The sequence below is a fragment of the Dama dama genome, chromosome 26 (genome assembly GCF_033118175.1).
Source record: "Dama dama isolate Ldn47 chromosome 26, ASM3311817v1, whole genome shotgun sequence".
NCBI classification, from domain to species: Eukaryota; Metazoa; Chordata; class Mammalia; order Artiodactyla; family Cervidae; genus Dama; species Dama dama.
Genome location: NC_083706.1, coordinates 29,959,527 through 29,981,598, shown reverse-complemented (window position 1 = coordinate 29,981,598; position 22,072 = coordinate 29,959,527). Strand labels below are relative to the sequence as shown.

The 22,072-nt window shown below is 41.1% G+C and overlaps 1 protein-coding gene across 1 annotated transcript; it reads left to right on the top strand.

Moving 5' to 3' along the window:
- Positions 1-1,074: 1,074 nt before the first annotated feature.
- On the top strand, positions 1,075-19,139 carry IL22RA2 (interleukin 22 receptor subunit alpha 2). The gene is made up of 5 exons (XM_061130205.1): positions 1,075-1,188; positions 5,293-5,428; positions 7,836-8,014; positions 15,556-15,722; positions 16,645-19,139. Exons 1-5 carry the CDS (start codon positions 1,128-1,130, stop codon positions 16,792-16,794), a joined length of 693 nt encoding a protein of 230 aa, XP_060986188.1. The 5' UTR covers positions 1,075-1,127; the 3' UTR covers positions 16,795-19,139.
- The last annotated feature ends 2,933 nt before the right edge of the window (positions 19,140-22,072 follow it).

Sequence of the window (22,072 nt, the reverse complement as noted above, 5' to 3'; positions counted from 1 at the left end):
ATCCTTGATGCTGAGAACAATGCCTATCTCATGGTAGGGCAGAAGCTATGTTATTGAGTCAAGTAGTTACTTACTTATTACTTAAATAATTATTAATTAATGGATACTGCTCAGCAGCCATCACTATTCCCTACTAAAGGGGTTATTCTACCAAGAGCTTGAAAGTTCAACTACCCAAGAGGAAAAAGAAGCCAGCATGTATTTCTTCTTTTACCCCACAAGCCTCTTTTAAAAAATCTTTGAGTTTCTTGTGCTTTAATGTATAATCTTAGTGTTGCTAAAAACATGTGGTAAAAAAAAAAAGTTTGATAAGAAAACTGATGTAGTGAATCATGGGCAAAGAACAGATGACCTAGTTTGATTAATTTCCAAGAAGATATGGTGAAGATTTAACATAGTTCAAAATGATTGTCCTTGGTCTTCATCCTTTTAAGGATTTACTTGGTTTGTCGGACTCAAAATCTTTACCAGCTAGATTGCTGGAAACAGAGAGTGCAGATGGAAAAGAGGGAGGCAGGAGCTACTTGGGGGCCAGGGTGCCATGGACTGGGACGGCTGCAGAGGGTGGGAGGGAGCCCTGCAGAGAGGCCAAGCGGGCAGAGGGTATGAGGTCTACACCTGGGAGGCTACTTGAGGAGTTCCCATGAAGGGAGGAAGAGGGAAAATTAGCCAGAGACACTACCTGCTTGGACCACCACCAGGAGCCCTGATCACTGCAACCACCAAGCCCGTTACTCAGAATCACTGGCAGCCCCTCTGCCCCCTCTGCCAGATGCCGTTCAGGCCTCCTCCACTCACCTGCAAGAACCTTGCATAATTCCTCACCCTGCCTGCCCTCCAGCCCACCAACCCTCAGTGTTCTGCCTTTTCTCAGCTAGCAAAGCTCCCAGGAAAAACAAGCTTCCACGTTAAAGTGACTTAACTGACAATAATTTTTGAAATGATTCTTAATACTTATTCCTCTCAAATTATAATACACGAACAGGATGGAATCGTATTTACTTCAAGAAGCATGGTTAAAACCAAAAGGGGATCTTTGAGCAAGAGGATTCTGGTTTCCTCTCTTGTCCAGAGCTGTCGTCTCATTGAGGTGAACGCTGGCCACCCGGCCAGTCACACTCGCAACCATGACGCCGAAACGTTGCTTTCTAGGCTTCCTCCTCAGTGTCCTCCTGCCTGGAGTGGTAGGTAAGTGCTTCCTTTGGTCCTAATTTCTCACAGCCTTGTCATCAAAGTCTGCTGCTCCAGGGGCGCTTTTCTGGGCTCTGTAAAAATTTCAGCTCTCTCCCATCACAAATCGGCCAGAACAGACACGGGGTCCGTTTCTCATTGTGCGAAGTCGCTTCAGTCGTGTCTGACTCTTTGTGACCCTGTGGACTGTAGCTCCCCAGACTCCTCTGTCCGTGGGGATTCTCCAGGCAAGAATATTGGAGTGGGTTGCCACGCCCTCCTGCAGGGGATCTTCGTGACCCAGGGAGCAAACCCACGTCTCTTGAGTCTCCTGTGTTGGCAAGCGGGTTCTTTGCCACTAGCACCCCCTGGGAAGCCCACAGTTTCCCTCTATAGCCTGAATAAATACATGCAGACTTCATGAGTAGCTACTAAAGAGGAGGCACTCTAGTGGGTTCAAAAAACTCCACACAGGACAAATACACACCCTTCTCTGTCTCCTTAGCATTTCTTTCAACTTCAAGGGACAAGCAGCACTCCTAAACCAGACTGCCTGAATCTGGATTTCAACTCTGTCTCTTTATTATCTAGAAAAACTGGGCTGATTGGCTTAAACCTCCTCTGCCTCGATTATTCCATCTGTAGAATGGGGATTGTAGGTCACTGTAGGGATTAAATGAGTTAATAATATATGCCAAGTGTTTAGCACAGTGCCTAGCATAGGATAGATCACAAACAACATGTGCTGTTGGCATTCATGGAGAATTCTTCAAGAGCAGAGAGCATCTTGTCACCCCAGCTTACCTCTGAGCAAAACCAAGAGGGCCCTCAGTTAACAGATGTGTACCTTTCAGTATAAGTGGCTCAACTAACTTTACCAGCATTCTACAGTTGCCCAGTAACTGATAATTTAAACACAACTCAAGCCTCCATTTCCCAGAAATGTGTGGATTTGAGTAGACTAAGCCTTTGGTCATACCAAGGATTCAATTAAAAGAATATGACAGGAATTCAAGTGTCACCAAAATGACCTTGGTGCTGCATCTTACCAACCTTAGGCAAATCACACAACTTCTTTAGACCCCAGTTTTCCCATCTGTAAAACGTACTAATAAAAGTACCTATCTTATTGGGTGGTTGTAAGAATGAAAAAAGAGATAAAGCTTTGCGCACAGTGCCTGACAGATGCTTAATGTTCAAAATATGTTTAAATATGAGTGCCAGCCAGGAAGAGGAGGAAGAGGGCAAAAAGGAGTAATATCTTTGACTTCTCACTGTTCTGCTTCCTCCATTAATCCCTGTCCCCCCAGGCTTTGCTCTTGGTTTGCTGTAGCCGCTGAGAGGCAGGCTCTGGAGCCAGACAGCCTGGGTATAAAATCAGCCTCACTGTCTGCCACTTCGTCAGCTCTTTTACTCCCCAAGGCTTGGATTTTGGTCTGTAAGAGAAAGACCATAATATTATCCTTTTCATAGGTGAACTGGGCGGATTCAATGAGTTCTTGCAGGAAAAGACCTGTGGTGTTTTGCACAGAGGGCTTGTTATTTTCTTTGATGGTGCTTACCAACGCTGCTACAAAAATAAGAGAAGTCTGAAGACAGATGAGATTAAGGACACTGGACCATTTGTCCTCAGGATAGCAGATCAACTGTAGGCAGGATCTTTAGGAAACTGTGCCTATCACTTCCTATCAACTCCTGAAAACTGTCCAAGTTTCTATGTGCTAAATATGATTGATCCGATAGTGACTTGCGTGAGTGAAACCAATCATGGCATTTGACTCTTTCCAAGTGATATGTTCTTGTACTTTGGACGAAAGGAAGTCCAAAAAAGTAAAAAATAAGCAAAAACCAAATAACAGCATTGACACTATGTGGTTGGTAAAAGTAAATACCTAAGGAAACATCCTCATTCCTTAGAGAATAACACACGTTTTATGTATTTGTTTACTTTTGGCTGGGCTGGGTCTTCCTCGCTGCTTGCAGGCTCTCTCTAGCTGCGGTGAGCAGGGGCGGCTGTCTAGTTGCAGTACGTGGGCCTCTCATTGTGACGGCTCCTTTGTCGAAGGGCAGGGGTTCTAGGGTATGCGGGCTGAGCAGTTGTGTGCACGGGCTTCGTTGCCTCACAGCATGTGGGATCTTCCCAGGCCAGGGATCAAACTTGTGTCCCCTGCATTGGCTGGGGGATTCTTAACCACTGGACTGCCAGGGAAGCCCCAAGAATAACAAATTTCGAAAGTTCAAAGCAGAGATCATAGGCCTCAGAATATTCGCTTCCCTCTGAATGATATTTGAGCAAAGACTTGAAGGGGGTGAAGAAATGAGGCTTGTGGAAATCCAGAGAAGAGCATTCGAGGAAAAGGAAAGGGCCAACACGGAGACCTCAGATGGGGCCATGCCCAGCATGGTGGAGCAGGACAAAGGAGGACACTCTGAAGAAGTCAGGGGGCAAGTGATAGAAGATGAGGAAAAGTCAGATGGGGGAGACATGCTTCCTGACTCCTACTTCTGCCTGTCTCCTAGCCTTCAGCAGAAACGTTGGGCCTGTCAGGAAAGCAAAGCTTTAATTCTGCCTCTTCCAGGTTTTCAGCTGGGACTCCCTTCTTTTTTTCTTTTTTTGCTTACACAATGTTACATGACAAATTTATTCAGTCAAAAAGTCAACTAGGACTCTAGCCAAAGATTAATAAAAGAAAAACAGTTTATTGATGCATACATAGCACATCACTAGTGGGGAACTTAAATGAAGAGGAACTCAAAATGGTGTCTTAAAATCCCGGCTTCTGTAGCATCTTCAACAAAGAATGATATACCTGTGGAAACAGGACAGGACAAAGGAGAGCAGTTCCAGGCTTCCAAAGGTGGCAATCTGTGGGGAAGTAAATGCACGGGAGGAAACTAATGGAGTAAGTTTCATTTGCAGATTCTTCTAGTGTTTTCTTTCAGCTGGTAAGAGTCTGTCTCCAATAAAAGTAAAAGAAGAATTTATATGCCAGCTTCCTTGGTGGCTCAGAGGGTAAAGAATCCACCTGTAATGCAGGAGACCTGGGTTCAATCCTGGATTGGGGAGATCCCCTGGAGGAGGGCATGGCAACCCATTCCAGTATTCTCGCCTGGAGAATTCCACGGACAAAGGATCCTAGCGGGCTACAGTCAGGGGTCACAAAGAGTTGGACATGACTGAGCAACAGCATAGCATAGCATTTAGGCAGAAAAGGGGGGATCAGGAGAGCTTTTACTGCGTTGGCTGCTTCTCACTTGCCTTCAGCTCAAAATAGTTTTCATGTCAAAGAGACATTCCTGGGGGTGATATATTCTGGTTTCCTTCAGACTCCAGAAAAAAAAAATTGTCAAAGATCTTTTATCTCCAGCAGACTAAAGGCTGGTGAGACTGAGCTCTCATGTCCCATGAATTGAGCAAGAAAGCGCAAACTGCGCCAGTGAGAAATTATGCCCATTCCTGTCCTGACCCCTGATGAGACTCCCCTCGGGGAATTTCCTGGCATGGGCAGTCTCCCTCCTTAGCCTGGACCAGTCACCTGAGCAATTGTGCTCGGGCACTTGGAGCCAGGATGCAGGCAGCTAAGAGGATCTAATCAGGAGTAGAACCAACCTACGTGGAATAAAGCCAGGTCAACCAGAGAGGCAGAGGACAACGCGGCAGGACCTGGAGATGGAGGAAGAACCAGAGAAAGGAGGAATGAGTGCTAGGGTGAGGTCCTGGAGGCAGAACTGATCCCAGGCAAAAGCTTGAGGAGTGGCAATACAAGGCCTCCTAGGAAGATGGGCATCTCAGTCATTATATTTCATCACCACCAGGGACAGATCAAAAGACAGTATCTTCTCACTGCTGTTACTTCCTCTCCAGTTTAGGAGTGATGTGGGAAATTATCACATATGTTTTTACAGTCTGGATCACAACTGTTTTGAGACTTTAGCACGCATCAAAATCCATCACATCAAAGATCCAAAATGTGGATTTCTGGGCTCCACTTTCTACCACCTGCTCTTATAGCAACTATTCCAAAGAATCCCAATGGAGGTATTACTACACTGAAAGTTAATGGCTAATGACAATGGTGTTTGTATCAATGTTCAGTTTTGTCTCTCTTCTTATTATTTTAGAAACTCACCCAGCCAACGAGTCTCTGAAACCTCAGCGAGTCCATTTTCAATCCCGAAATTTTCACAACATTTTGCACTGGCAGCCTGGGCGGGCTTGTCTTGGGAACAACAGTGTCTATTTTGTGCAGTATAAAATGTAAGTAACCTGAGTCTCCTCCAGCGAGCAGATGGCTGCTGAGAGTCCATGTCCTAGAATGCGATGGCATGTCAGGGTCTGAGCTTTTGTTGGTTTCAGAAGGGTTGAGAAGAAGCAGAGATGGGGGCAGGAAAGTGTCTCCCCTGAAGGGGACACAAAATGCCTGACGATGTGCAGTCTGTGGAGGGAGGTACTTCATCCCTGGGAGACCCCACTGAGGCCTCAACGGGCTCAGCCTTCAGCTTCAAAATAGACTCTTACTGCACATTTGTCCACCAAGTGCCAGAAGAGATTTGTTTAGCATATAATAAGTACTCAATCTCAATTAAACTGACGCTATTGATAGTTGAAAAAGACATTGTGGGACACATGCAAGTGGGTGTGTAAAGTATATTTTCAATTAAAAGTCTTTTTAAATTTAGAGTGAGTTTGCTATTTAGAAAACTGAAAACTCCTTTAAAAAACTCCTAAAAAAAACTCCTTTTAGAAAACTCCTTTTAAAACTGAATGCCTCCTGTAAGCATGGACACAAATTGGAACACACCACGGCCTGTTCCTCCTGCATGATCTTCAGGCTAATTCTGATGGATCAATGCAAAAACTCAGATGTAATCTACTCCTTTCCAAGATCAAGGCCTGGGAACAGAAGTTTCTGATTTGCAGATGGCAGATTTTCCCCTTCGCACATCTTGCTCTGGGTAGGGTGCGGCGTTGGGATACAAGGTGGGAGTTGAGGCTCTTCCTTCTCTTTCATAGATTGAGATGCTAGTTGAACATGAGGCAGGCAATATTGCTGTTAAGCTTTTATGGTTTTTCTATTAGAAATTCAGAAGATCAGATGCAGCTATGGACCAAAATGGCAGTTTTTGTGTCATAAATTCATTCCTGTCTCTCTAGCATGGGATAGATTCAGGTCAAATTTTTCCATTAATCAATCTCTCTAACTTCAGAAGGACTATCTCCAAAAGTCTCTCCAGCTTGGTGGCTTTTTTCAACATGTTTTGTGGAGCAGTTATAAACCTTATGAATCTTTATGATAAAAATTTCTCCACTTCTAAAATGGACTTGTGCATCTATTTTGGAAATGCTCCTTGCATGTAGGAAGTGGGGATCGATGATCTTTTTATTCTTCCCCTTTAGGCAGTATAAACATGTTCAAAATGAGCCTATTTGTGGTTCAATATGAACAGTGGGTTAGAAGTTGTTTTACCATGAAATTAATGAAGATTAGACTTTAGGGCCCAATGAAAGAATTTCATAGTTCTAATTCTTTTTCTTAAATAGAGCTCCCAGACTTGTATAAAATTCAGAATATCTGGATCTCTTCCTACCCATGTGGTATTTTCAGTAGCACGGTGTAGATTTATATTTTTGAAATTTTTTGCTTTGAGTCTATCCAGTTCTCATGGATATACTGTTAGTATCTATCCCCTTTGGAATAGGACAAAAAATAAGGTATTACACCAAAAAGAGAAGCCAGTCATTACAGCTAAATTTAGCTAGCAAAGACAATGTCTCATCAATAAATAAGAGTTAGAAAACATTAAATTGTGTTCAATATATGTTATTGGTTCTGGCCATATGGTATCTTTTGATATAATGAAACTATTGTCAACATACAGTTTGCAGAGTACAAATACCATCAATGTTCCTCTTTATATGACTATAGAATTATATTTCAAGTCCTTCAACAAATACTTTGAGGGCTTTTCTCCCCAGCATCTAATCCCTCCTCTGTTCCCACCATCACCTTATTGCATTGTCTCTGATCTGTGACTGGTAATCTTCCCTTTTGCTGTTACACCATCCCAGAGTGTAAGGCTGAATCACTGTATCTGGCTCTTTGACTCATTATCTTCTCTTCTTGGGTTCTCCTCCCTCCCTCCCAGCCTCTAATTGCAAAACTCCTTAGCTAACCCTCACTACCACCCCTGCTCAGTTGTCAAAAGAGAGATTGACCGTGGGTGTTGGGTAAACATCACCTGAGATGAAAAGTGGTAGCAACTTCTCAGAACCAGCCGCATTACTCAACAGCAGGCTGATGAGAAGTGAGGAAAACCACAAAGCGCTGAAACCTCAGGAGCCTGAAGGACATAGTCAAAAATGGAAGTTGGTTAGACACCAGCAGAAAAGCTTCCCTAGGTACTAAGAACCCAAAAACCCTTATGCTAGGGATACAGAAGATTATCAGGCTTGAATTGATCTTTCAACAAGATAGCACTTTGATTAATGAAAAGAAAAAAAATTTTAAAGAGACTTAAGAGCAACTGTCAACCTTCACAGGGCGCTGATATTGGAGGACAAATGCCAACCAGTCTGAAAACTGAATAGACTGGAAAAAAAAAAAACCTGAAGACCCCTCCAGTGGAATAAAGGAACTCGGATTTTTGTCTTTTTCTGTCTCTAGGTACGGAGAGAGACAGTGGAAAAATAAAGAGAACTGCTGGGGGATTCAAGAGTTCGTCTGTGACCTTACCAATGAAACGTCAGATATATGGGAACCTTATTATGGGAGAGTGAGGACAACTCTGGCTGGGATCCACTCAGGCTGGACCATGACACAGCGGTTCATTCCATGGTGGGAAAGTGAGTTCCATTGCATTTCTTTGCATTTGCTTCCCCTGACCTCGAATAGCCCTCATGGAGCCTGGCTAGCTAGCTACCAGGCCCTGGGCTTTGCTGAGGTGCACACCATCATCTCATTTCATCTCATTCTCAGAACAACTCTAGCAGCTGGGTTTTACTGTTCTCATTTACAGTCCAGAAAATCAAGGGACAGAGTCTTTGGAAGTAGCCCAGGCCTCACAGCCTGTATAAGCCAAGTCGGGATTCAAAATGGGCTGCATCTGATTACAGAGCTGACACTCCATCCCACTGCCAGGATGTTGCCGCCTAGAGAAAAAAGTATTTCTATATAGCAGAAAGGATTCATATTGCCCTTCCTAAGCACGAGGGTTACATTCTTGAAAATATACATTAGACAATTTTTCTATTGAGAAAATTAAGGCTTTTAGTTACCTCTCCAAAACAGGAGAACCAAAATGCTCTCTTGTATCCATTTCTCAATAATATTTGTTCTCCTTCTAATTTAGTCATAATCTCAGCATAATGTATTATAACTTATGATGAAAATTATTTAAAAAAACTAACAGACCTCATATAAAATAGTAGACAAAATGTATGAGAAAAATGTGTCTAAAGTGTTTGTACCAAGATATGCATAACAAAACAAGAATGAAACTATGGATATTATAGTCCTCACAATGCAACTAGTCATGAAGCTGCAGTTAGTATTTACACCTTTTCCTCTCATGATTAACTCAACATTTGCTTTCTTTTCAGCCAGCACCTCAGCCTTTCATTTTTCAGGAGTTTGTGTCCTTTTGCTCTTTCTTCTATTAGTTTAACATAGTCTACATTAATTTTTATCTCTGAATATAGGAGTTATATCAGAGGTGCCTCTTAGAATACCTAGCATATTTGACCCCAATGTATATATAACAACTCTATTTCACTTTGATAATTGGAACCAGTCACCCTAGACACCTTTAACCTCCTTGTTGGCTAAATGGCGTAAAAATCTCCCAACCGTCAAGAGGCAACCTTAACTTCCAATTCTTCGAAACCATTGTTGTTATAACCCAGAAGAATGAAAGGATTAAGTGTATGGGAAACAAACCATTTGATGAATCATTCACTGTGTTCAAAAGTGAGAATTGCCCCTCCATCTTTCACTTCTTATATCCTAGACCAGTGAACTCTGTCCATGGAAGAAATAGCACCATTTATTGGTCATATTTCATATGAATAGAATCACATAATATATGATCTTTTGTGACTGGCTTTCTTCATTTAGCATTTCATGTTTTCAAGATTCATTAATGTTGTAATGTATATTAGTGCTTCATTCCTTCTTGCTGCTGAAAACACCGCAGTGCCTGAATACACTGCATTTTTTTAATACTTTCCTCAGTTGATGCATATTTGTTTGAGTTATTTCCACCTTTACGCTACTATGAATAAAGTTCCTGCAAACACTCATATACAAGTTTTGGGGTTAACATGTTTTAATTCTCTTAGGTATATACCTAGAAGTGGAATCACTTGGTCACCTTATAACTTTGTGTTTAATCATTTGAGAAAATGCTGCATTGTTTTCCAAAGCAGGTGCACCATTTTCCATTCCCATCAGCAGAGTATGAGGGTTCCTGTTTCTCCACATCCTCAGCACCACTATCTGACTCTTTGATTATAGCAGTCCTAGTGGATATGAAGTGGTCTCTCATGTGATTTTGATTCCCATTTCCCTGATGATTAGTGATCTTGAGCATCTTTTCATGTGTTTATTGGCCTTTGGCATATCTTCCTTGTAGCAATGTCTATTCAGACCCTTTGCTCATTTTGAAATTGAATGCTTTGTTTTTAATCACTGAGTTTGAAGGTTTTTTATGTATTATGGACAACAGTATCTTATCAGATATGTGATTTTCAAGTATGTTCTCCCATTATGTGTTTTCTCTTTGAGTTTTCTAGATGGTGTCATTTGAAGCCCCAAGTGTTTAACTCTGATGAAGTCCAGTCCACTTATTTTTTTCTCTTGTTGCTCATGCTTTTGGCATTATATCTCAGAATCCTTTGCCAAATCTAAGGCTATGAACACTTATCCTAAGTTTTCTTCTAAGAGTTTTATAGTTTAGCTCTTACATTTAAATCTTTGATCCATTTTGTGTTCACACAGTAGTATTCTGAGTCCCCAAGGATTACCAAGTTATGACCAACCTAGACAGCATATTAAAAAGCAGAGACATTACTTTACCAACAAAGGGCCTTCTAGTCAAGGCTATGGTTTTTCCAGTAGTCATATATGTATGTGAGAGTTGGACTATAAAGAAAGCTGAGTGCCAAAGAATTAATGCTTTTGACCTGTGGTGCTGGAAAAGACTCTTGAGAGTCCCTTGGACTACAAGGAGATCAAACCAGTCAATCCTAAAAAAGGGAGGATAAATCTTAAAAGGAGACTGAAAAGAAACAGCCAAAGACGTAGGAGGAAATCAGGGGACTGCTTTATTTGTGAGTATCTCAAAGAGAGAGAAGTCAATGAATACAACAGAGCTACGAGGTCAAGTAACCTTAAATTGGCCATTGTAATGCAATCGCAGTCCAGTGAAAGGGCTGATAATGGTCTCTGAGTCACAAAGTCCTCCATCATAAATCACAGATCAGGAGCCCTTATGAAGTCTGTAAGTCAGGTTCACTGGTATTCCTAGGCCAATGCTTGAAATCATGTGCTTCATCTGTATGTAGGATCAAATAACACATTAGACGACCAGAATCTAAAATAATGAGTCGATACATTCCAAGGACGAGGTCTGTATGCACATGATTCAAGGAAAATTCTTCAACAGTCACAACTTGGGCCAGAAAGAACGAATATTACTAGGAGAAAATCAGTTACGCATATCGTGCTATGCTGTGCTTAGCTGCTCAGTTGTGTCCGACTCTTTATGACCACATGGACTGTAGCCCCCCAGGCTCCTCTGCCATGGGGATTCTCTAGGCAAGAATACTGGAGCGGTTGCCATGCCCTCCTCCAGGGGATCTTCCCAAAGTAGGGATCAAGCCCAGATCTCCCACATTGCAGGCAGATTCTTTACCGTCTGAGCCACCAGGGAAGCCCATGAATATTGGAGTGGGTAGTCTATCCCTTCTCCAGGGGATCTTCCCAACCCAGGAATCGAACAGGGGTCTCCTGCATTGCAGGCGTATTCTTTACCAGCTGGGCTACCAGGAAGCCCTATACATATCATACTGGCCTACAAAACTGACTCATGCTTCTCACCTTTCTTTTTTTTTTTTTTTTTTTGCTTTTCACCTTTCAAGTGATAAGCAGGAGGTCTATGGGCACCAGAATTTGGAGTATGAAAACCATAAACAGAATTAAATATCAACCACTTTGCATGATTAAAATGTAAACAAACAAGAATTCCTTCTTCAAGCCATTGGGCAAAGTTTCCAACATAGTTGAAAAGTGAATTAACCTTTTTTTGGTTACAAATTAAAATGAATCCCCCTTTTCTAAGAGGCTTAGAAATTCTGAATATAATATACCACATTCTCTTAACTCTGTAGAGGAACATGAAAGAAAAGAAAGGAAATCCCCAGGTGCCAAAACAAAGCAGCTAGAAGCCAGTGAAGAAACAAAGTGAAGTCCCACTGCCCTGAGGACATTTGCCCAATTTAGTAACTAGTAGTAACTAGACCCTGGCAGGGGAAACCTCCATTCCTGGAACAGAAGACATGTCATAGCCAGCACAACGTGGGGAGTGTATTTCCAGAAAATCTGGCCCCCACAAAGGGCTACACTCTCAATAAAAGTGCAGACAAGGAAAAAGCCCTTTAGAGAAACAAAGAAAGGTGTACATTTCAGTCTTGACTGTTAGGAATCAAATGTTTCCTAAATTCAGAACATTTTGAGATTCAAATACATACACCTTCATGTTCCAGAAAACACCACTTTGAGGCTGTACCAGACTGATGGTGCCATGGAAACCTTGCAGAAGCAAGTGCTCAAACCCAAGTTCAGAAGGAGCAGTACACAGATGAGGTCATGTGATCCATGTCCATGGTGCCATTCTGTAGAGTAACCACTGTCTGTTTAATGAAGGAGACTGGATCAATTGGAAAAATAAGAAATCTTGGTTCTCTACATCCCTCATTCTCAAAATCAAGTATGGCAGAATGAAAACAGTGAAACTTGGCAACTACAGACTGTGGGCCAAACTTGACCTGCTTCTGTTTCTATAAAATCACGTTTTATTGCAGCAAAGTCACCCCCATTCATGCACACTTTTGTTTGTGACTGCTTTCACGCTACAATGGTAAAGTCAAGCAGGTACAACGGAGACATACATGGCTCATGTATGTGTGTGTGTGCCCAGTCACTTCGGTCATGTCTGACTCTTCGGGACCTTATGGACTATAGCCCCCAGACTCCTCTGTCTATAGGTTTCTCGAGGCAAGAATACTGGAGTGGGTTGCCAAGCCCTCCTCCAGGGGATCTTCCCAATCCAGAGGTTGAACCCACATCTCTTATGTCTCCTGCATTGGCAGGCAGGTTCTTTTACCTACTGAGGCAGCTGGGAAGCCCCATATAGGGCCCAGAAAGCCTAAATATCTATTATTTGGCCCTTTACAGAGAACTTTTGCTGACTTCTATAAAATAACATGGGAATCCCTGATGGCTCAGGGAAATCCCATGGACAGAGGAGCCTGGTGGGTTGCAAGAGTTGGACACAACTTCAGCAACTAAACCACCACTGTAAAATAACATGGAGGAATATTTTTATGATTTGGAGATATGTAGACCCCCAAAAGTACTAATGAAGAAGGAAATGACTGATCAATTGGACTACACTAAAATTATGAACTTCTGATTATCAAAATATAATGTTAGAATGATGAAAATGCAAGCCACAGAGAGAAAATATTCACAATGCATGTTTTCAAAAAAAAGACTATGTCCAGAATGTACAAAGAACTCTTACACATCAGTAATAAGGGGCAAAAGACTTGAAGAGTCTTTTCACAAAAGGGAACATTCAAATGGTCAATAAACATGAAATTCCACTAGTCAGCAGGGGAATGCAACTTGAAAACACAATTAACTGGTACTACACACTTACTAGAATGACCAAAATTAAACTTTTTTAAATATAATAATGTCAAGTGAAAAACAGAATCTTTCATATACTGCTCATGGGAATAAAAATGGTGTCTTTACTGTGGGGAAAATGTAAGGGCTTATAAAAGTTAAACATATATAAACTCTATCACCCAGAAATTTCACCCTTAGTTATAGTCCCAACAAAATGCTTGTTTTCCAAATTACATACAAAAGAATGTTCATGAAACTTTACTCAGAATATCCAAAAACTAAAAACAAACTAAGAGTCTGTGAATAACACAATGGATGAACTGTATTATTCATACAGTTAAATACGATACAGCAATCAAAAAAACAAATTCTTGATACATGCATCATGGATGGATATGTATGCATTAGACTGCCAAGGCCACCACAGCCAAGTACTACAGGCTAGGTGGCTCAAACAATAAAAGTTTATTTTCCTATAGTTCTGCAGGCTAGACATCCAAGATCAAGGTATCCACAGGCTTGGTTTCTTCTGAAGCCATTCTCCTTGACCACCTCACTCACTGTGTCCTTGCATGGTCAGCCCTCTGTATTCAATCTTATAAGGATTCCAGTCATATTGGATTAGGGATCACCCATATGACTTCATTTTATCTTAACTGTTTTTTTTTTTAAGATCCTGTCTCCAAATACAGTCATATCCTGAGGTGCTAGGGTTAGGACTTCAACCTATGAGTCTGAGGTGGGGCATAATTCAGCCCATAATTATATACATACAAATAAAAGTGAAAGAGTGAAACAAGCCAGACAGACAAAAAAGTGTGTGTTGCATGATTCCGAAAACAAATGTACACGGCAATAAAAGCTAGGACAATTGTGGTTATTCTCTGGGGTTAAGTAATTGGAGGAAAACATGGAGTTTTCTGGGGTGCTGGTAATGTCCTTGTTCTTATCTGGGTGGTAGCTGTACAGGGGTGTTTATCTGTAAAGATTTATTTAGCCATATTTTCATGATTTATTTGCCTGCATCTGTCTTATAGGTTGATAAAAAAAAAGTTTATTTTAAGTTTAAAACTTCAAACCAAAGCAACAAAAATGAGTACCAACTTTCAACATGTGTTCACAATAAAAACACAAGGAAGCAGATCACCATGAGCAAGTCTGTAAGGAACAAGCACTTGGCTGGACCAATGCTTTAAGGATTTGTATTATTGAAAGCAGATAATAAAATAAATAAGTTTAAAGTAATAATAGAGGAGAATAAAAACATAATCAAAGGACAAAATATTACTAAGCCCAAATAGACTGGAAAGTACTCAAATAGAACTCGCAGAAACAAAAATATCTAATCAATGAAATTAAAAATTTGCTTTTAGGAGGAGTTAAAGATCAGTTTTGGAGAAGGAAATGGCAACCCACTCCAGTATTCTTGCCTGGAGAATCCCATGAAGAGAGGAGCCTGGTGGGCTACAGTCTATGGGATCACAAAGAGTCGGACTTGACTGAAGCAACTTAGCATGCACACACTCAAAGATCAGTTTTGACATGCTGTTGTTCAGTTGCTAACTGGTCTCCAACTCTTAAATCAATGGACTAGAAGACAGCTCTGAAGAAACCATTCAAAATACTGAGAAAAAAAGATGGAAAAATAAAAAAGAAATTAAGACATGGAAAAATCAAATAAGAAATAGTGACAGATATTGAACTGAAATTCTAGAATAAAAGCATATGTATCCCAATCTCTATATCGACTTATCTATAAATCTATTGATCATGGCTTATTTTCAAGAATTATAAAAGATAGAAATCTACAAACTAAAAACACATAATGAATGCCAAACAAGAAAACAACAACAAAATCAATTAATGAATTAATTCATTTAGAATGACTAAATGAATTTAACTTCCTAAATTAAATTAAACTGACCTTAAACCCTGCCCCCAAATAGTTAATCTGGGGGAAATTAAAGTGACAGTTTATTTGGTTTTCTTTCCTAGTTAATGATCATCTGGTTATTGACACCAAAATTCAAGAAACAAAAATTCTCTCTCAATTCTTCTTCAGCTACTCCATAGTATATAACATAGTTCCACTGAAATAATCTTATACAAACAAGTCTTCAAATGATTTTAAAGCTGCTTTGAAATTTTACCTATTTAAGGACCTAGAAAATATTTGCCTTATGCTAAGAATATTCACCCAAGTAACTTTTTATAGTTCATTTTCTGAAACAATCGTTGCAGGCTGTGGAAGTGATTGATAAATGGCCTCTTAAAGGTGATTCAGAATACATCAGTCTTTGCAAATGAAAAACCATCTTCAAAGAAACCTCTCAGATATTTATATTTTCAGTGTCACCAGTATCCCTCCATGATAACTTTTGCCTGGTCCCTGAATTTAATAATGATTTGTTATTATGTGTTCATGTGAAATATTACATTTTGAGTGATTTGTCAAAATTTCCTATTCTTTCAGCAAAAATAGATCCTCCAGTCATGAGTATAACCCAAGTTAATGGATCTTTGTTGGTAAATCTCCATGCTCCCAATTTACCATACAGAGACCAAAAAGGGGAAAATGTATCAATGGAATACTATGAGCTAGTATATCGAGTCTTCATAATTAACAATTCACTGGAAAAGGTAAGTTCAGATAGATAAATTTGGTATTTTTTCTTTTAAGTAATTTTCTAGCCATGAAACAGGTCCTATCTTTTGCTACTCTATCCCCTCTCATTTTTCATTATCTTTTTTTAGTTCCTTCTCCCTTTCACCCTCTTTGATAAGCAATTGATGGTTACCATCACCATCAGAATTGTGTGCATGCTTGCACCTTTTTGTTCTCTCAGTTGGTTTCCATTTGATCTTCCCTGTATAACTAAAGATTGATATTAACAATATTCAATTCCATTTGGTCACAAATATTCATTTTTATGGAATCTTTACACACCTTTTAAAGTGGCTTTTGGATCAGAGCATTCCAATTTTGTTATGATATTACAATCTCCCATTAGTGCCTTTATTTTGGTCTGGGGGTTAACTGAATGTTCCCCTTTTTGATATCCATCTAAGACAGGGTTCCTTTGGCTGTAAAAACATCAGAAACCCATTCAAACTGGTTCAAATAGGAAAGTGGAGGGGAGAGGAAGATTTTTCACTAAGAGGTAAAGATCAATCTTAAGCCAGCCGGAAGCAAGAAATAAAGTGCTGCCAGGCTTTATAATGACTGGGAGGGAGAACTGGAGAAGTAGGTCACACGTCTACAGTTGTCTCCAAGTCCACTCCATTCTCCTCACTGCGCAGCTCAAATCCTTAAGAAGAGGCTCTGACCACGGGGGCAGTCAACGGACGCCACTCAGGAAGGAGTCGCGCGGCGCCTGCGCAGCCACGTGACCTGTCCCTTCTGTCTGGGAACGAGGACTCGGGACATGGAGGGCGTGTCTGGGAGCAAGCTCTACAGCCCACGACTACTGTGGTCGGGAACAACTCAGTTTTATCAAACAGAGAGCAAGCCAATGACTTACTGAAAGCTGTTTATCATCTCATTTCCCCCCCTTGTGTGCAGGAGCGAAAGGTGTATGAAGGAGCTCGCAGAGTTGTTGAAATTAAAGTTCTCTCGCCTCACACCGGTTACTGCGTAGTGGCTGAGATATACCAGCCCATGTTAGACAGAAAAAGCCAGAGAAGCCGAGAGAGATGCGTGGCAAGTCCTTGAAGTGCTCCACAGAGTGCAGTTCAAAGCTCCCTGAGAATGGGACGACTTGTTTTGAAGAATCTTGTTGAAAGCCATTCTCATATTTTCTTTTTTTTTTAAATTGAAGTATAGGTGATTTACAATGTTACAATGTTAGTTTTTATATTTTCATAACACAGTGCTCATCATTATACTTCAGGGACTTCTTTATTTAATAGTTCTTTTATATTTTATTTGTAAATTAAATTTAAGCAGCACCTCTCCCCACTCCACCCCCAAAATCATCAGAATTTAAAGAGTCCGAGAACAAAGGACTCTCTGAAATACAGTTTCTGACTCTAACATCTCTAACATAATCTCCATTCTTCCAAGTCTGCTAGATAAAAACTAAAGAACCAAAGAGGTGTAGGCATTTAAAAAAAATGTTGTTGAATAAATTTTTAAAAATAGTTTTACAAACAAGTGATCCAGATAAATCCTTTTTCAGTCTCTATTGACAGTTTACGTGACATAGGTAATTCAACTTTCACATAAGTGGAATTTTTATGTGAAGAAATATTTTCCCATATGTTTCTATTTTATATGAATATACTTCAAAGACATTCATTTTCCATTATATAACATTCCTACTTAATGAACCAATATTTTATTTTAAGGTCTACCCTATGTAAATAAGAATGGTATTTTTAAAAATTTCTCACAATCTCTGGATTAATATCTAAATAGTTTATCAACAATAACATCTAAATACCAAAGAAAGCCTACTCAATAAAACTTCCCTCATTTAGCACATACTCACATTAATATTCGGAGAAGGCAATGGCACCCCACTCTAGTACTCTTGCCTGGAAAATCCCATGGATGGAGGGGCCTGGTAGGTTGCAGTCCATGCCGTCGCTAGGAGTCGGACACGACTGAGCAACTTCACTTTCACTTTTAACTCTCATGCATTGGAGAAGGAAATGGCAACCCACTCCAGTATTCTTGCTTGGAGAATCCTAGGGACGGGGGAACCTGGTGGGCTGCCATCTATGGGGTCGCACAGAGTTGGACACAACTGAAGTGACTTAGCAGCAGCAGCAGCATATTAATATTTTTTTTCTGTTTTTGTTTCCATTTTTAATACTGCCTGAGAAGACTATATCCTTATTCTCAAAATCAGGTATAATAGTTTTTAGCAACAAGTTAAGAAATAATGCCTAACTCTAATTTATACCACACTTATTACCCAGCCCTTCCAGTGAAGGGTCTCCTGCCAGTGGGATCTTCATTATCTCTGCATACAAGGATCTTTTGAATGACAGTTTGACTGGGGACATAGGGGATGGCTGGGGACGAGGTAGAGACGTTGGTTTGCAGCTGAAAGCATAGCATGGGTGGTGGGTTTATTAGGGAAAGGAGCTGGTGCTGACAGAGATTGTAGGGCCATTAAAGTCCCCCAACAACCTTCTAACAGCTCCATGTCCCCAGTGAGTAAAGGTCTATGACCTTGGGCTCAAGTGGCCTTCCTCACTTTGGGCTCAGCCTTGTATATGTGTTTAAGGTTGTCTTTCTTGCAAAACAACATGAATTGGAGAACCTTTATACAATTTCTCATAAACATTGTTCAAAATGTGACAGAAGTATAGAGTTTCTGGTTTTACACAGTTACATGTATGCATGTATGCTCAGTTGTGTCCGACTCTGCAACCCTGCAGGACTGTAGCCTGCCAGGCTCCTCTCTCCATGGAATTTCCCAGGCAAGAATACTGGATTGGGTTGTCATTTCCTACTCCAGGGATCTTCCCGACCCAGGGATCGAGCCTGTGTCTCCTGAGTCTCCTACATTGGCAGGCAGAGTCTTTACCCCTGAGCCACCTAGACAATAATAAACATTAAAAAGTATTCAGAAATGCAAGGAGGGAGATGGGAAGAGAGAAAGAGCTAAAGAATTAGCTTCACTGCTTTTCTATAAAGTTATAAAAAGTGAATTTGAGCATACATCTCAAAACAAAAGTTATTTAATCTGTGTTTTTGAATTATGCTTTTTTGGGGGGTTTACTGTCCTTTTGAGGGGCAATTAACAGCAATGGGATGGGTTGGGAGTAAGGATTACACATGGCCAACAGCATTTAAGTTTTTGAAGTTCAATATTCCTAAGGTCTAGCTTTAAAAAGTTATGATTGCCTCGTGAAAGTTATTAGGTAGAATCAAGTTTTGTTTCATGTTTGCTATACTTTGTTTTTGCTTTCATGCTTAGGCATATGACTTGGGCATTCTTAAGCAACTATAAAATACCTTGTAACAAAAGATAAGTGTCATATTCTTCATTGTATTAGGAATATATTGTCACACTATTTCAATCAATAAACTTTTTTATAATCTTGTCTCTGTATTAATTCCTTCACAGTTACAAAAAAACCACATCCATACACAAAAAGAAAGTAGGTAGTCTTAACATTGAACATTATGTACAAACTAAATTCATTTCTTTTGCTCAGTGCTCAGTTGCTCAATCGTGTCTGACTCTTTGTGACCCCCTAGACTGTAGCCCTCCAGGCTCATCTGTCCATGGAATTTTCCAGTTAAGAATACTCGAGTGAGTTGCCATTTCCTGCTCCAGCGGGATCTTCCTGACCCAGGGATTGAACCCACACCTCTTGTGTCTTCTGCACTGGCAGGCAGATTCTTTACCACTGAGCCACCTTCCTTTTAATTCCATGGGCCTGCCCAAGACACTCATTGTGATGCCAACTTAGCAGAGTCAGGACTGCTATCCTCCTCCACCTGGAGTGGCCATTCTTTGCCCTGGAAGGCGGCATTACACCAACTCCTAGCATTCCCCAGTCTGGGGATCAAAGTAACAGTTCAGACACGCGTCATACAGTGGAATCAGCACTTCCTTGTCCTCTTCCACACTCACGTCTTCTTTACATTGAGCACTCAAGCTTCCAGAAGAATCCTGATGCTGCTCCACTGGCTGTTGACTGGGAGGAGCAATCAGGGGGCTCAGCATACTTAACCAGTCTCTGTCATGTTGGAGGGTCTCCTGTGGAGACATGGGTCAGCAGCAACTCACCTCAGGGACAGCGGCACCAGCAGCAGCAGTCCTGGGAGGTGCCCCTGGGCACAAGCCCTTCCAGAGATGGCCAACAATCCCACCATAGAGCCTGTAGACTCCAGGGATCAATAAATCTATATTTTTAAATTAATTTTTATTGGAGTATAGTTACTTTACCAAGTTGTGTTAGTTTCTACTTATAGCAAAATGAGTCAACTATATATGTACATATATCCCTTTCAATAAATCTTTTAAATGTTTTGCTTTGTATTTTGAAATATCTATTATTTGGGTTTTTGAAGGATAGACTTGTGAAGTCTGTCAGATGAAATCCTAATTAGACTTGTTAGGCCCACACTAAGTTCCAGCCAGAAAGGAGCAAACGGTGTTGAGCAGGGCTTGAGGCATTCACTGATCTTGAAAAATAAAAGTGAAAATGTTAGTTGCTCAGTCACTTCCGACTCTTTGCAAACCCATGCACTGTAGCCCGCCAGGCTCCCCTGTCCGTGGAATTCTCCAGGCAAGAATATTGGAGTGGGTTGCCATTTCCTTCTCCAGGGGATCTTTCCAACCCAGGATCGAATCCCAGTCTCCTGCATTGGAGGCAGATTCTTTATCATCTGAGCCGCCAGGGAAGCTCATCACTGATCTCGCCCTATGATCAAATGGCAATTCTACACTTACAGGTTCTCAGGCCAAAAACTCTGGGGCCATCTTTGCTTCCCCCGTTACAGTCACATCCCATATTCAATCTGTCAGGAAATTCTCTTGGATCTAAACTCCAAAATACAACATTTCTCACAACTACGTTATTCCAGGCCAACATCCTTTCTCATCTGGATGATTTCTAGAGCCACCTGGCTAGTCTTCCTCTTTGCTCTCATCTGGTCTCAGCAGGGTAGCTGGGTGATCTTCTGAACATAAATCAGGTCATGTCACCCTTCTCCTAATCCTCCAGTGCTTCACCATCTCATAAAGGTAAAAAAAAAACCAAAGTTCTTATGGCCACCTAGACCCTGGATGATCTAATTCCTTTGCTCATAATCTCTCAGATTTCATTTCCTGCTTTCAGCTATTCTCACACTGCTCCAGCACACTGACTCCACTGCCTGGCCCTCAAGTGAAAATGCTCTGGCCCCGGGGCCTCTGTACCAGCTGCTTCCTGGAGAGCTGTGCTAGAAATCCATAGGCTCATGCCCTCACCTCCAGCAAGTATTTACTGGAAGTTTGCATGACCAGTCAGGTTTCCCTGACCATTCAATCTAAAGTTGCAAACTGCCCATTATCATTCTCTCTACTCCTCATTTCCCCCCACAGTCTTTAAACCACTTGATGCTCTGTAGTTTACTTATTTATCTTGTTCCTTGCTTGTCTTTCCCTCCTCCACTAGGGCTGTTATTTGGTTTGGTTTGGTTCCCACGGCTGTCTCTTCATTCCCTAGAACAGAACCAATGCACAGCAGATGCTCCATTTATATTTGTTGATAATTTAATGAAACAAGAATAGAACCACTGAGATCATGGGAGAAGTGGTAAGGAGGACAGGATGGGGTGGTTTTCTTATCCTTTTGTACAAGCTGCCCCTATCCTCCTCCATAAATTAGTGTAAGAGAGCAAGCCACTCTTTACAAAGTTGCAATGATGGGGATAAGCAGAGAACAGTTTGTGGGCAGCTCTGAGCAGAGAGCTCTCCTGGAGTCATTGTTTCTTCTTCCAACTGAGTGTCCTTTCCTAGGCATTGTTTGTTCTGCTTGGATAGTGGTCAAGCCCAGAAGTCCCCTCCCAGATTTTCTTTAAAAGGATGGAAGGAGAGACATTGGGAATGTGAAAAAGGCATGCCCACTTTGTTTTTTGTTTTTTGTCCTTATTTTTTGAATTTATTATTTATTTACTTTCGACTGCACTGGGTCTTCGTTGCTGCTGAGGCTTTTCTCTAACTGTAGAGAATGAGGGCTCGTCTCTAGTTGTGGTGTATGGGTTTCCCATTGTGGTGGCTTTTCATTGCGATGGCTTCTCTTGTTGCAGAGCACGGGCTCTAGGCACACAGGCCTCAGTAGTTGCGATACACTGGCTTAGTTGCCTTGCGGTATGTGGAATCTTATCGGACCAGGGATTGAACCCGTGTCCTCTGCATTGGCAGATGGAGTCTTAACCACTGGACCACCAGAGAAGTCCCTAGGTGTCCTTTTTATTTTTTTTTCCATTTATTTTTATTAGTTGGAGGCTAATTACTTTACAATATTGTAGAGGTTTTTGCCAT